This window comes from Trypanosoma cruzi, genomic scaffold, assembly GCF_000209065.1.
Source record: "Trypanosoma cruzi strain CL Brener 1047053517107 genomic scaffold, whole genome shotgun sequence".
In the NCBI taxonomy this organism is placed as follows: domain Eukaryota; phylum Euglenozoa; class Kinetoplastea; order Trypanosomatida; family Trypanosomatidae; genus Trypanosoma; species Trypanosoma cruzi.
Window position 1 is genome coordinate 24,657 of NW_001849428.1, and position 13,648 is coordinate 38,304.

General features: G+C 50.9%; 4 protein-coding genes across 4 annotated transcripts, besides 29 other annotated features; all 4 read right to left on the minus strand.

Annotated features, from left to right (window-relative positions):
* Positions 1–1,615: part of a sequence feature (areas merged during assembly that could not be assigned to a particular haplotype. This can correspond to areas where the two haplotypes were merged or to regions with more than two copies in the genome that were merged during assembly.) that runs on past the window's edge.
* Positions 24–43: a microsatellite.
* Positions 162–199: a repeat region.
* Positions 332–5,374, minus strand: Tc00.1047053511385.90 (hypothetical protein, conserved; the record flags this gene model as incomplete). The annotated part of the gene is made up of 1 exon (XM_809781.1): positions 332–5,374. One exon carries the CDS (start codon positions 5,372–5,374, stop codon positions 332–334), a length of 5,043 nt encoding a protein of 1,680 aa, XP_814874.1.
* Positions 1,005–1,034: a microsatellite.
* Positions 1,616–7,054: a sequence feature (areas merged during assembly that could not be assigned to a particular haplotype. This can correspond to areas where the two haplotypes were merged or to regions with more than two copies in the genome that were merged during assembly.).
* Positions 5,377–5,405: a sequence feature (AT_rich).
* Positions 5,748–5,773: a sequence feature (AT_rich).
* Positions 6,946–6,980: a sequence feature (AT_rich).
* Positions 7,055–9,504: a sequence feature (areas not merged during assembly with more than two copies in the genome that could not be assigned to a particular haplotype).
* Positions 7,312–8,187, minus strand: Tc00.1047053511385.100 (hypothetical protein, conserved; the record flags this gene model as incomplete). Its single annotated transcript, XM_809782.1, has 1 exon — positions 7,312–8,187. The coding sequence occupies one exon, from the start codon at positions 8,185–8,187 to the stop codon at positions 7,312–7,314; it is 876 nt and encodes a 291-aa protein (XP_814875.1).
* Positions 8,176–8,202: a microsatellite.
* Positions 8,238–8,271: a microsatellite.
* Positions 8,465–8,498: a sequence feature (AT_rich).
* Positions 8,525–8,556: a microsatellite.
* Positions 8,595–8,648: a sequence feature (A-rich).
* Positions 8,665–8,715: a microsatellite.
* Positions 8,943–8,963: a microsatellite.
* Positions 9,003–9,024: a sequence feature (AT_rich).
* Positions 9,179–9,198: a microsatellite.
* Positions 9,353–9,383: a microsatellite.
* Positions 9,505–10,552: a sequence feature (areas merged during assembly that could not be assigned to a particular haplotype. This can correspond to areas where the two haplotypes were merged or to regions with more than two copies in the genome that were merged during assembly.).
* Positions 9,790–12,582, minus strand: Tc00.1047053511385.110 (uncharacterized protein; the record flags this gene model as incomplete). Its single annotated transcript, XM_809783.1, has 1 exon — positions 9,790–12,582. The coding sequence occupies one exon, from the start codon at positions 12,580–12,582 to the stop codon at positions 9,790–9,792; it is 2,793 nt and encodes a 930-aa protein (XP_814876.1).
* Positions 10,553–11,459: a sequence feature (areas merged during assembly that could not be assigned to a particular haplotype. This can correspond to areas where the two haplotypes were merged or to regions with more than two copies in the genome that were merged during assembly.).
* Positions 11,460–12,333: a sequence feature (areas not merged during assembly with more than two copies in the genome that could not be assigned to a particular haplotype).
* Positions 12,334–12,808: a sequence feature (heterozygous, non-Esmeraldo-like haplotype).
* Positions 12,725–12,754: a microsatellite.
* Positions 12,809–13,648: a sequence feature (areas merged during assembly that could not be assigned to a particular haplotype. This can correspond to areas where the two haplotypes were merged or to regions with more than two copies in the genome that were merged during assembly.).
* Positions 12,811–12,837: a microsatellite.
* Positions 12,957–12,991: a microsatellite.
* Positions 13,037–13,074: a sequence feature (AT_rich).
* Positions 13,174–13,201: a microsatellite.
* On the minus strand, positions 13,207–13,648 carry Tc00.1047053511385.120 (hypothetical protein, conserved; the record flags this gene model as incomplete). Its single annotated transcript, XM_809784.1, has 1 exon — positions 13,207–13,648. A coding segment is annotated over one exon (442 nt), but the record flags the coding sequence as incomplete, so codon positions are not given.

The window sequence follows — 13,648 nt, forward strand, 5'->3', positions numbered from 1 at the left end:
CGTCGGTCTAATTTACATCGCAAAATAATAATAATAATAATAAGCCTAGTTGTACACAATTACAGATATAATGACGCAAAAGCCCACGCATCAGCACCACCGCCAATAAATCGGAAGCATAAAACTCCCCTCACTGAAGAAAAAACATACAGGAGGCGTTCAAAAAGAAAAAAAAAAAAAGAGAGAGAGAGAGAAAGAGTTTGATATCATAAATAAACATATCAACGTAGCTACATGTATGCATTTCGGTCATTTCCCCCTCCATACCCTTCTTTCCCTCCCGTTGCAGATGTTCTTCTTTTATCCTTCATGGGGAAGACGCAAGAATTTTCTAAGAAGCGCTGGCACGATTGGAGTCACAAACTTCCTCGATGCTGTGGATCACCGGCTGCGGGACAAGAGTCCCCCTCAACCGAACGGAGAGCAAAGAGGGTCTCGCCTGAGCAAGTCGCAGAATTGCGGCACCCCCTGCCAGGGAAATGGGGTTGTCGGAAAGATCTAGGGACTGCAGCGACGCGCCGCTAGGATTCATAAGGAAACTAACCAGTTCAATCACCTCGTCATTCTCCAAGTTATTGTGGCTTAGGTTGAGATACTTCAACCCAGTGTTGTCGCGTAACACCTGCAGAAGGGGCATAAGGCCCTTGGGACCGATGTAGTTCCCAGAGGTGTCAACACGACTCACAGACACACCTTGCGTGTCAGGGAGGGCTCGCAACAACATACTGTTTGGCTTAATCCCTGCTTGGCGGCATAGTAACATGTACCTATGGCTCATTCCTATGTGGTTATTAGATGACTTCTCGTATTCGGTCTTATCTGGCGCCTGTGATATGTGGTCGGCTGAAATACCCACGCTGATCGTGGGGAAACGCATGCGGTCCTCGTTACTTTGTTGCGAAAGCCCCGGGGCGCTTGAAAGACGCCTTTGCACCGTCACGCTTGTCGGAGGGTTTCGCTCAATGGTGTATCGTCCCCACGTCGACCGCTGATTGCCATACGAATGCTGCTGTTGTTCTTGTTGTTGTTGTTGTGTGGCACAGCTGTCATGAGACGGCCCTTGTGAAAGAGATGGCAATAATCGTGCCTGCCCACCGTCGGCGCCATTTGGCACGGCTGCCCCCAACGAGGATCTCGCAGCAACTTCTGCAAGGAGATTGGGGTGCATTGGTAGTGGGCTTTGCGAACTTCGTTTCAATTGACGCGACTGCAAAGCCGCCAAATCCCGTTCGCGCGTGTAATGCGCCTCGGACACTCGCCGTCGCTCTTCAATAAGTTTACGCAATAACTCATTTCCTTCGTTGCTCCTCCGCATGTACGGAAGCTGCTCAAATAACAAACCCAACTGGGCGCACTCCCGCCTTGCGGCGGGTTGCGGCGTTGAGAGGCCCACCGACCCGTTTCCATCAGCCGATACGTTCGGTGTTGTTGAAAACGACGAGGAGGTTTTTTTCGGCAGCCCCGTCTGCGATTTCCCCGCGGCCTGCTGCATATCTTCCGCTGAATTCCGCTTTCCCACTTCCTCGGAGGGCATTTGCTTTGCGGCGTCCACTGTCGGCAGTCCTTTGCCCTCCTTCAAACCCATGCCAGCGCGGCGGACCCCTCCAAGAATAGACTCCAGCCTCTCCAGCTCCTGACGCTCAGACTCCAGGAAGCGCTTCACGGTACCAAATGTTGGGCCGCAGGGAGTCATTTTCTGATTTTCAATGGGGAAATCAGTCAACGACTGTATGTTGTTGGATGTGGGAATTCCGTGAGGTGCTCTCTGCACGACCTCATTCGCTCCCTGTTTCTCTTCTAGAGGCATAGAAAAAGGCTTTCCCCCCTGCCTGTAGAAAGGCGGCACTGAATTTTCCCGTGACGCATTTACAACCGGCCCAACAGGTGGTTTGGATGACAATAACTGAACTTGTTCACTCGCCCTGCCTGTTCTTCCCGCCGGCAAAGGAGTGTCCGCGACAGGGACTCGTGGTATCGAGAAGTTTTGTTTCTCCTCCGTTGCTTGAACAACGGTCTGAGAGCATGCCGGAGCGCCACCTCCCATCCGTGCCCTGGCAAACGATGAACTTTGCGGTAAATGACTCTCACAGGGCCTTTCAGAAGACAATGCGCCGTTGTTTTCAACAACTTTCTGCCCGGGGTCTGCTGCAAGGGGTTTCGACGTGGATCCACCCGTTGTCACCGGCTTTAACACCGCCCCCATCGGTTGCTCCTGCCCATTTGACTGCCGTGGCTGCTCCTCCCTGCCGTCCATGGCGCGGTGCGGCTCCCCATCGCTTAAAACCGTTTCTGCCTGTGGCGTTTTGTCCACTTCACTCGTGGCGTCCGACCCCAGTGGTGTTGGCACTTGTAATCCCACCCTTTGCGTCGCTCTGCTGTCATCCCCATCGCTATTCGCCTTCTCATCGCGTGAGCGGTGAGAAGTGGCGGAGGAAGCAGAAGGCGCCGCGAGCAAAAATGGGTGTGCACTGTAGCGCTCAGGTTCCACAACGTACGGAATGTCGTTTATCAACGCCTCGGCACGTTCCCGCAGGCACTTGTCAATGCTCGCCGTTGACCTCCGCGCCCTCTCTGCGTCGCGGCGTATCATGAGCAGCGATTGAATGTCCTCGTCCGTTTCCAGCTCGGGAATATTCCCAAGTAGCACCCCTCTCACGCGGCTTTCAAGAAATGGGTAGCGTGACAGCATTCGCGACGTTGCATTAAACATCTCTTCGGCAATGGACTCGACCACGGCACAGAGGGAGTCTTCCGCCATTGCAATCGAGCGATAGTCCCGCGTCACTGAGGCGTTGCCACGCACGGCTCGCATACGGTTCATGGCAGCCTCCACGCGTGGGTCAGTAAGGTTCAGATCCTCAAGGAAAATTCCTGAAAAAGGCACTTCTGGGAGAAACGGGCACACCTTCTTTAGACTCGAAATTCGTCTTTTTGCCGACTCTGCAGCAGCGGCATTTACGACAGCTGTTTTCGGGGGCGAGTTAAGGGTAGAAGTCGCGGTAAGTGGGTCAGGCTCTGCGGCCACCGGGTCGTCTGCGACATCCCTCTCAACGCCGCTGGAAGCGCTGGTCACGACGGGCGTCGGCTGCTCCCGACGCCCATTCTCTGCAATGGCTTCTTTAGACGCCGGCCTCTTCTGTTCCTCACCACTCTGCTTGGAAATGTCAACGCAGCTCATGACGGGCGCTGACTGCTCCTCACGTCCATTCTGTGCAATGGCTTCTCTGGATGCCGGCCTAGTCCTGATGAACTGCTGACTAGAGCTAGGCGTGTAATTCCTCAAAGTCGGTAGGCGTACCTCAGAACTGTGCCTTGATGGGAAGTTCCATCCCCCTTTCCTACCACTGCCGCTCTGTGGATGCAAGGGGGATACATGGCTTGTGGAGCCAGTTGGCGTTTTCTCTTCATGTGTGCTCTGTGTCGTCGTTGAGGCGGAACCTGGAAGTACCCGCACCGGCGGGGTCGTCTCATAGCCCATTTTCTTCCCTATGGCCATGGCGTTAGCGGCCAATGGCTGTTTACCCAATTTGTTGAGTATGGGAGGTGAAATCGATGAAGAAGCAAACCTGTTTATATACCGCCTAGAAACAGCTGTAGACGCAGCCACCGCAGCACTCCTCTTGTTATCCTCGGTAGAGCCGTTCCCATTGCTCTGCTTTGTCTCTGCCTGCGTTTTGCCTCCCTCCTCCAATGCCGTGCCCCTTCCTTGACGCATGCGTTTCACCTCCGCCCGCTGCTCCTCCAAAAATCGTTGCGTGTGCGCTAACGGCTCAAGGCCCTTGTCGTACTTGTTGGGTACCTTCCGCCCCGCACGAAAGGCGTTAAGTCGATTGCTCAGCGAACCCGCAGGCGACGCGTCATCTTTTACGTCCATCAGTGCCTTCCAGCGGAACACCGTTATCCCCTCATCGCCACGCATCGTCGCTGGCACTGTAGTCACCAGTGCAGATTTCAATGCAGGCTCTAATTTGCTGAGCGCCACCTGCTGCAGCACCTCCGTTTGCACAACAAATGCTCCAGCGCCAGCGTGCTTCACGCCATTCATGCCATAACTCCGCACTGTATTCACCAACTCTCGCAGACGCTGAGCACCCAACTGGGGGTAGTACTCCTCCTCGTGAGAAAAGTAAAAGGAATACGTGTTGGTTAAACCCCTCACGGTTTCTTGCAATTCGTCACAACGCTGGCTTGTGGCGTAGTGCAACGCCTCCCACAGACGATTATTCGCTGAATCCTCCATAAACATGGTCCGCAGCATCGGTCGCTTGACGCGTCCTAACATCGGCACCGACCGCTTCGTCATTTGACTCAGGCGAAACTCAGGCACCACTATCCATATCAGCTCTTTCTTCCATCTTCGCATGAGGCGCTCGTGCAACTCCGACGGCAACGGGCACGTAACGACACTGGAAGCGGAGTACGACCAGTGAGACTTGACCGCAAACAGTGGGCGAGCTGCCAGCCCACCACGGCCTAAGAGATGCTGGTGAATGCACCACAGCAGCAGCCGTACTACATCCGTCAAAACAGATTCAAATGCGTCCTCAAACAGACGGACAATCTCCGTCCACAGCGGCGGGCCCTCCTTCGTGGAGCTGCCGCTTGTCAGGTACGGAAACCGGCCATCGCTCAGAGCGTCAAGCACGACCAGCATCTCGGTATGAGCCTGGCTAACGACGTCCCCCACATGGTGCAGTGCGGCCTGCAGCTCCGCATCCCACTGCTCAATTAATGGAATGTTGTCGACGCATGAATTCGCCCCTGCGTGGCTCTCGTGCAGCACCTTCGCCGAAATTCTGCCAAGAACGTCCAACAAACCCCGGCCGGAGGTGGAACACAGACGACAATTCTCTTCACCGCGCTGACGTCCTTTGCTGCAGTCGCCAACCTCGCCAGCACCCTCCTTGGCGCACGTGCATCGCCGGGCCTCGCAGGCGTCTGAGGAACAATTGTACAATAAAAAAAATTTTCCTTGCTCCACGACATCCCGCAGCAGATTTGTGAATACATCCGACAACTCCGCTAGTTCAGTTGTCGGCGGGTACTCCGATGCGGGGTACACGAAGCGCTGTGCCAACGACCTGAGTAGTATTTGTTGCTTGGTCTCAATGGCGCTCACAATACCCATCGCCCGCTGCTTCTTTGCCTCGCCGTTTTCCCTCTTCGCATTCCTCAACTCGCGTTCCACGTTCCTTCGCTGCACCCCAAGCTCGAGCAGCGCGTGGATGGAATTCATTGAAAAGTGGCCAGGACCGTGGGACCCGGACAATCCGTGATAACACGTGTAACCGCCCCCTCTATGGGCGTTAGTGAGTGAGTAAATGCACTCAAAGACAACTTTGGCGGCAAAAGGAAAAAAAAAAAAAAAAGACATGCATATATAAATTAATTCATTTATTTATTTACATGAGAAGGAAACATATATGTGGATACGCACTCATGCATGTACAAAAAGAAAAAGTTTACAGGAGCAGAAAAGACGCCATCCACAATGAGAGCCATGCACCACGCTCACTTCGCTACACCCGTAGAAATCGCACGCAAGTATGCGCAGCAGCGGCACTGCGGTCGGCATCCATCCAGCAATAAAGTGGCGGAAAAACAAAAACAACCAAAAAGAAAATGCAGCCACACACAAACAAACAGAAGCAGAGAAAAAGACAAAATCACTTCCATCGGCACTCAAAAAGAGGCCCCTCAGCACCGTTCCATCCGTCGCGCCGTGGACTGTCGGCCCACAAAAGTTCAAAAAATAATAATAATAATAAAATAAGAACGGCAAGTGTGGCATGCGTAGAAGATTTCAACCGCACCAAAACATGTACTGTGCGCTTGCGGCACAAGGAATTCCACAATCGGCGAGAGGAGAGGGCAAGGTCGCAAGCCGCCTGCACAAGAACAGGCAACCACCCAAGCAAATGATATCAACGTCCGGCAACGCAAAAAAACAAAAAAAAAGACTGCAAATAAGCAGCGGCAAAAAAGCCCCCGTACTGAGTAGCTTGAAAGCCCCACACAGCATGAAGCCTATACCTTTCGTCAAGCCAAAAGAAACAGCATTCCCCCGTGCACGCAGAAAACATCCGTCCAATACGCGTAGTCCAGCCAGTACACACGCAGTTATGCAGCAGCGTGCGCAATGTAAGCGTACAGTACAGAAATGAGTTTCGTGCAAAAAAAAAGTAAAGTTGTGACTCCCAGTAACGCGCCGTCGCCGAACCGGTGCAGAGACCCAAAGCCAGTAACTTTTGCCGCAGCAGAAGTGGCCAGGCATCCAGCGGCGTCTCGTCGCCCACAGGTCACATAACAGCAAAGACGTCGAGGTCCGTCTGCATGCACTGGAACATCACCGTGCGGATGTCGGCTGCCACAGCGGCGAATACCGGCTGCATAGGGTCCAGCCTCACCCCAAAGCCAACCGTGTGGCTGCGCGATCACAATGCAGTCACCATCCCGGCCTTCTAAGCCTTGATTGAAGTAGCCGACAACGAATCATTCGTGCACATATCGTGCCGAGCAACTTTTCATTTGGTTGCTACGCCTCCACTCACTTAAAGACACACACCTGTGGCAAACACAAACAAAAAAAAACGCCTAGGCTACTTGAATTTGTTTGTCTCGCATGAATCATGAGATTGTGAAGCCACCTATCGTTGTAAAAGCCTTAATTTGTGCCTTTTCTTTCCCCCTTTATTTTCCCCATAGAAAATGTAAAGAAAAGTCAAAAATATATGTAAATATATACAGGTTTAAATAATTAATTCATTAACTGCTGTACTGGCATTTAAAATCACCAATTTTCCATGTTTTTGCCTGCATTCTGTAGCTGTTTGCGTTGTAAAGGGGGAGGGGGGCTGAAACAAATATACTATCCATGTATAAATATGTATGCATGTATACACATGGAGAAACAAAGGTAGGGCAAGAAAGAAACATTTTCTTCCCATTAAAAAAAGAAAAAAATTATTATTACTATTTTTCCGACTCCCGTCCAGTCGTGTAATCTTTGCTCCTTGTCTCCTCCCCATATGAGGCCGGATGCAACTGCCAATGCATGCTCCGCAATGGGAGGGCGGCGCGTGATGCTCCCTTCCTGTTGTTCCGCCCCTCTCCCCCCGAATTTAAAAGGAATTGTTGGGCCACACCGTCACACCGCCATAAAATGGCATAGAAGATTCCAAAATAAAATACGTTGCAGACGCCCTGTTTCTCTCCTTTTGATTTTTCTTTTTCTTTCTCTTTGCTGCCGTTGGCCTCGTCTCCATGAACGGGGTGCTCCTGAACTTTTTTTTGTTTTCCCCCCGTGCGTGTTCACACGGGCGCAGATGGATGCCGTGCGGGAATGCATGACGACGGGGATGACCGAAGCAGAAGTCTCCGGCCAAACACGAGGACGAAAAAAAAAAGCAGCTTCCACACATGATGACGACATGCGGTGCCGTATTTTGTGAGTGCCGCCAAAAGTGTCGCGGCCCACTTGGAGAATCCACTCGCTTCTGGCGGGGCTTTAGAAATATTTGCGTCGTGCTCATCAGCCGGCGGCGGTGGCGGCCGCTCCACCAGCGGGGTTCTGTCCCCGCACGCTACGTCGGTTGTCCCCGCGCGGTGGTTGTCCCTGCTGGAGCCGCTTTCCGTATTTTCGTGGCGCCTTGGCTGCTCCGTCACGGCCTGGTCGAGCCGCATCGCCTTCAGAGCGCGGTGCGTCTTGTACACCTCCTCCTGCTCCCGCAGCTGCTGCACCTCCACGGAAAGCCGCTTGGCGTTCTCATCCGCCGCCAGCAGCATGGCGTAGTCGTCAAGGAGTGAATTGGAATTCTCCTCGAATTCCTCGTCAAGCTCAATCGCCTCCACTAACGCCGCTGTCGCTTTTGCATGGCCACCGTGCCTGCGCTGACGTCGGTTGTTTTTGCCCTTTCGGCCCTTGTGCTCGTTTTTCCCGCACTGCGTCTCTTCCTCTGCTGGCGGATGGCCCACTGCGGCATGTGTGGCGGTCTCCACGTGTTGTTGTGTGCATCCGTCGTCCTCACCGTTGCTGTGATGATTATTTTTGCTCTGGAGACAAGCCTCCACCTCATCGGCAAACATCACACGGCGAGTATGTTGTGTGGCATTGTCGTCATGGGATGTGTTGGGTTTCGTCCCAACAGTGTCCATGTTGAATTCTTCTCCCTCTCGGTATGTATGCATGTATGTATCTATGTAAATTATCCCACTTTATTCCTAGATGCCTGTTGGTCTTTTTTTTTTATTTTTTTTATTATTTTTTTTTTTGCTCCGCTCCACAAATCCCGTGTGTCTCCGATAGTTTCCTTGCTGCAATTAAAACACACACACAAAAAAAAAAAAAAGGAAAAGAAAGCCACTCATATCTGCCACAGCATCCATATGCATACAACATACATGCATGTTGTAAGGCCACGTCGACAGCGGCCTCTCCCTCTTTTTCCGCCGCAGAGATGCACACAAAAAAAATAATAATAATAAAATTTAGAATAAAACCGAGACGTTGAAGCGGCGTTGATGTAAAAAAAAAAAAAAAAAAAAAAAAAAAAGAAAGGATGAATAAAAAGTGGGGTCACAACACGCACACATACAAAAAAAAAAAAAAAAAAGGAAAGAAAAGAAAAAACTATGAAAAAAAAAATAAATTGTGATTTGTGTATAATACAGTCAAACACACACACATACACACATACATATGCATGCATGTATGCACCGGGTACATTACTCCTATAAATGTAGATGTTCACTTGTGTCTTTTGTCAAAAATAATAAATAAATAAACACCGTCCGGGATGTCTTCTACTCGTACACTCCGCCCATCCCACCCATCGCTAAGACGATTCCCCCCCCCCCCGGTAAGCACCCAATTTACGGTAAAACCGACACGCACATGGACGTAAGGCCTATAAGGCACATATATATATATAGGCACACGAGAAAACAACAACAACAACAACAACTAAAAAAAAAATAAAAATTTGGTCAACGCCTCACCAGTCAATTAATTATTAATAATTTAATCAAAAGAAAGAGAAAATAAAAGACACAATTACATTTTCTTCATCATGTCATTATAACCGCATAAATATATTTATGCGGCAGCCAATCGAGTGTTCATGATGATTCCTTTTTATTCTCTACATTTCATGAAAAGTACTACAAAAACAAAACAAATAAATAAAAATAAAAATAAAACGGTGGGAAAAAGTGCAGGTCCAAATAAAGCCTCCCACCCCGCCCTCCACGTGTGTGTGTGTGTGTGGGGGGGGGGGGGGGGGAGAGGCGTGTAGGCGACTAAAACTTTGGTTTTGGAATGGAAACTATACAACGATGAATTAAACAGACACACAAAAAAAAAAGGAAAAAAAAGAAAAAAAAAAGTACTATTGAAAAATGTTTACCGAAAACACATGCATATATACATATATACAGAATGATAACAATGAAAGGTCTTCAGTAATTGTCCTACCGGCATGTAAAGAGGCACACGCAGACAACTCCCACAGACACAGGCACAGGCACATTGTGTAAATTATGTGGGAGAATTGCCCCATGGATGTCACTATTTCTCTTCTTCTTTTTTTTGGGGGGGAGGAGGGGGAGAAAGAAGAGGGGGCTGCTTGAGTCACTCCTTCGCCAGAGAAAATCCATTTGTTCCTTAATTGGGGTCATGCCGACTCCCTCTTTCTCGCCCTCTTAGCTTTTGCAGCACTCAGTAATAAAAAGCACCCATTTCAATTCAAATGGAGGTGCCATGCGATGCGCTGTCCTCATTCACCAATCCTTCTATTCCCCTTCCCATCCATAGTCAGAGAATTTATAGCCGCCATCGCAGCCAAACTCACCATCCCCATCATCATCGCTTGTCGTAGTGGACGAGTCTGGAAAATGCTGACGCAGCCGGAAGACGTTGGTTATTGGGCAGAACATCTTGTTGGGATCCGGTGCGTATTTGTGGGAGGTTGGGCGATAAATGCTGGACAAACTCAAAGAGGCGTATTGATCCGTAGAAAGACTATGGCGCTGCAGACTCTTCTTCGTTTCCTGCCCCTGATTGTCGTCGGCGTCTTCTACACTTTGCCAGACGCCATCCTGCTGCGGTATGGGCAACGTGGGATGCTGATTAAACACCTCTTTGTTATGTGGAGAACAAATGATCGGTGAATTCATCGGCAAAACTTGAGGCACCGCCGAGGTGCGTCTACTGCTACGCCGCACGACGTTTGTCACGTCACCACCCTCGGTGTTGTTGTCGCTACAAGCAAAACAGTCTTCTCTCTCCAAGATGAAAACGACACCACTGGAAAAACGATGCTCCCGTTCGACCTTGTACGCCCCGGGGTAGAATCCCTCAAGCAAATCCTCTTCACCGGTGCTCTCACTGGCAGTGGAACCCTCCGTGTGTTTTTCCTTCTGCTTGGAAAGGTAGGTGGCATTGGCGGCAAAGTCAGATGGTGGCAACGCTAGTGATGGGTCTGCTGGTGAGTAAATGGAAATTTTGTCATCATCGTAGTCCCCAAGCCATGCGACAGTGCTGCGGACGCGGCGGTGCCAAGACAACGGCGCCGGGGCGAAAGGGGCAATGGTGCCTGGAAGCAAGTTGCCCAAATATGCGTCATCAGCCCTACATGGTGGCGTAAATCCAGTCCTAACGTCAGATTCCTGTAAATTTGAGTCTTTATCTTCAAGGACGCTCACTGGAGGTGCTGGTGATGGTGATGGTGAAAAGTTGACCTCTGTCGTTGCTGGCGGTGGCGTGGGCCCATGAACATTAGTTTCAGCCAAAAAAATGAGAGGAGACGTCGCCTCGGATTTTAGCCGACCGAGTGGTTTTGAAGTCACCTCAGGCAACGGAGATGCGTCATTGGGACCGTCATTCGGAACATCCAAAAGTATCTGAGAGATGCGGGTGGCTACCTCAGCAAGAGTATTGGGTGACTCCACGCACATTGGGCATTCTTCCAGAGTTTCTGTGGACGCCAAATCCTTGATGCTCTGCACAAGTGGCGCCGAGCCATCGCTTGACCGCCTGTTGTCCAATGACTGCCGTTTCTTGAATATGGAAGCAGTATACGAAGAAGAACGTACAATTCCTCGAGAGGCCTGTGGAGAAATTGACAAAACAGACGCCCAATTCCTCTGGGACGAATCTTGAAATGCCCCCATAAAATCGCTCAGCCGGCGTTGTATTTCGCGGTTGCCCATCTCATTCTGCGGCTCGCTCTCCTCCGGGTGCTCATAAATGGCAGAACGTACAGGCCCCTCGGTTTGTTTCACATCCTCCACGGGCGGCGGCGCGTGATCCACCTCCCGCCCTCCTAATTTCTGAGGTGATGTGCATGCTTCTTCATTGTGGCTCGTGTACCCTGACTCAAGCGATACGACGTGAACATCTGTCGAGCCCTCTCCATCGTCCAGGGGCATCCTCGTTAACGCATCCTGCTTGGATCGCCTTCTTTTTCCCCTGCCTGACGAAGCGCTGAGGAGCATGTGATGTGGCGGTGGAGTGTGGTACCGTGTCAACGCCAGAGGTGCGTGTCGTATGGCCCTCTGCTGCTTCTCTGTGAGGAAGCTACGCACCGGCTCTATTTTAATTTCCTCACCAGGCAGAGCATCCTGGTGGAGTGCTATTTTTTGTGTGCTACTCGCTCTAAAGCGGGGAAGTGAACTCGACGATTTCTTCTCCATCTCCACCGAACTGCTGTTGCTGAGTGACGCATTGCCAACCACATTCGATGGAGGCGGCATGTCTGTGGGATTCAGCGTGACACTCCTCCGCACCTCGCTCGCCCCTGATCCGTCCAGACAGTGAGACGACAGGATCTTCTCACGCGGCTTTGAAGTTACATTCAACGGTGATGGCAACGGTGGCGACGCACTTTTATTCGCACCATACTGAGGTGCAATTTCTCCAGCGAAGCCCGGCCTCGGCATTTGCTCCGACGGCCTCTCGTCATGGCTCTCCATTTCGTTCCCACCCATCTTCTCGTTGCTAGACTCCGGTGGATGGTCCACTGCAGCTGCCATCCTGTCGGGGCCTGCAGCAGGGCCCGCCCCCGTATTCACTTCGCTCGGCCCATCTTCCCTAAATTCCTGGCATGATGTCAACGTGGCACACGCTGCGTTGTCCTGCACTGCAGCGCATGTGGCGGGAGACGCAGTGGCGTCCATGCCGTGTATAGACTCAGCTCGCAGTACTGGACAACATGGATGATGCGGGAGTGACGCCTCGGGCAAAGCGGCCAACTCACCCTCGCTGGGTAAGTGCAAGAGCGCAATCTCAAACGCCCTCCCGGGGTTAGGTGAGATTGCGGAACCGCGGGACGGCGATTGTTCCATTTTGCTCGGATCTAGTGAGGGCATTCGTTCAATAGATTTTAACGTTATGACACTACTGCCACTGTCGCTGCTTGTAGTCGTGACGCTCAAGTCAGAGAGACGTCGGCATTTAACTGCTGGCGGGGTGTCAACTTCCCCTTGCCTCTCCACATTACCGTCTCCCCTTGTGACTACTGTGTCTGTATTGTCGTCGCCTCCTTCCTGTGGGGGAATTGAACCCTCTTCTTCTCCTGATGCCATCCTCCACAACTGAGCAACAACAGAGAGACAAAAACAAGAAGAGACAAGGCGTAAAGTAAAAAAGTAACAAATGTAAACAAAAAAAAAAAAAACAGCGAGCGCGGCATAAACCCATAACGCTCATGTCATATGATACGGTGGAAATAATAATAATAATAATAAAATAAAAATACTACGTGGCCTCATGTACATCGCCGTTTCGTTGCTAAAGAAAGCAATACATGTTAATCTCTCTCTCTCTCTCTCTCTCTCTCTGCGTGTGTGTGTGAAAAAAAAAAAAAAAACTGATAGGCAAACAAACAGTGTATCGCGATACACCTTGTGCACTGCTGTCATAAACACTCGCGCAATAAATATGATGCATACATGAGAAAAGAAAAAGAAATAGAGAGAGAGAGAGAGAGAGAGAAAAAAAAAAACATTTATACAAAACGCAATAATTTGCCAACAACACAAATAATAATTTAAAAAAAAAAAAAAACTTAAATAAATGTAGAACTACTAAAGGGGAGGGGGATCATTATCAAGTCTCTTCCAAACCCATACACACAACATCCTCTCTCCCTCTCTCCATCCATCTCCAACTCCCTTTTGTTGTTGTCTGTTGTTGCTGTTGTTGCTTTCTTAGCTCCGCTGCATGTTGAGCTGCCCCAACTCATTTCGCGCACGTGCAAGTGCCTGCGGAATGGCCCGCATGCTGCAGTCCTGCCGCCGTAACGCCTCGGCAAAGGTCTTCTCAAGCCGCTCCAACATGGCGGCTCGTGCAGCACGGAGCTCCTTCTGCCGCTGACGCTCCTCCGCCCGACGCCGCTTCAGTGTGGCCAACTCGACGCGCAGCCGCTCAATCGTCTGTTGGTTCGCCACATCGCGCTGATGGAGTTGCTTCAATTCGTAATGCAGCGAGGCGGCAACATCCCGTGACTCCCCCGGCATTGAGCGACAAGTGGCAACACCACCCCGTCCCTCCATGTGGTCATCACGCTCTTCAAGCGTCAGCCTCAGTTGATGCTCCGCGCTCTCTAGTCGCCTCCAAACCGTCGTGAGTTCCTCCTGTAGCTGCCGCACC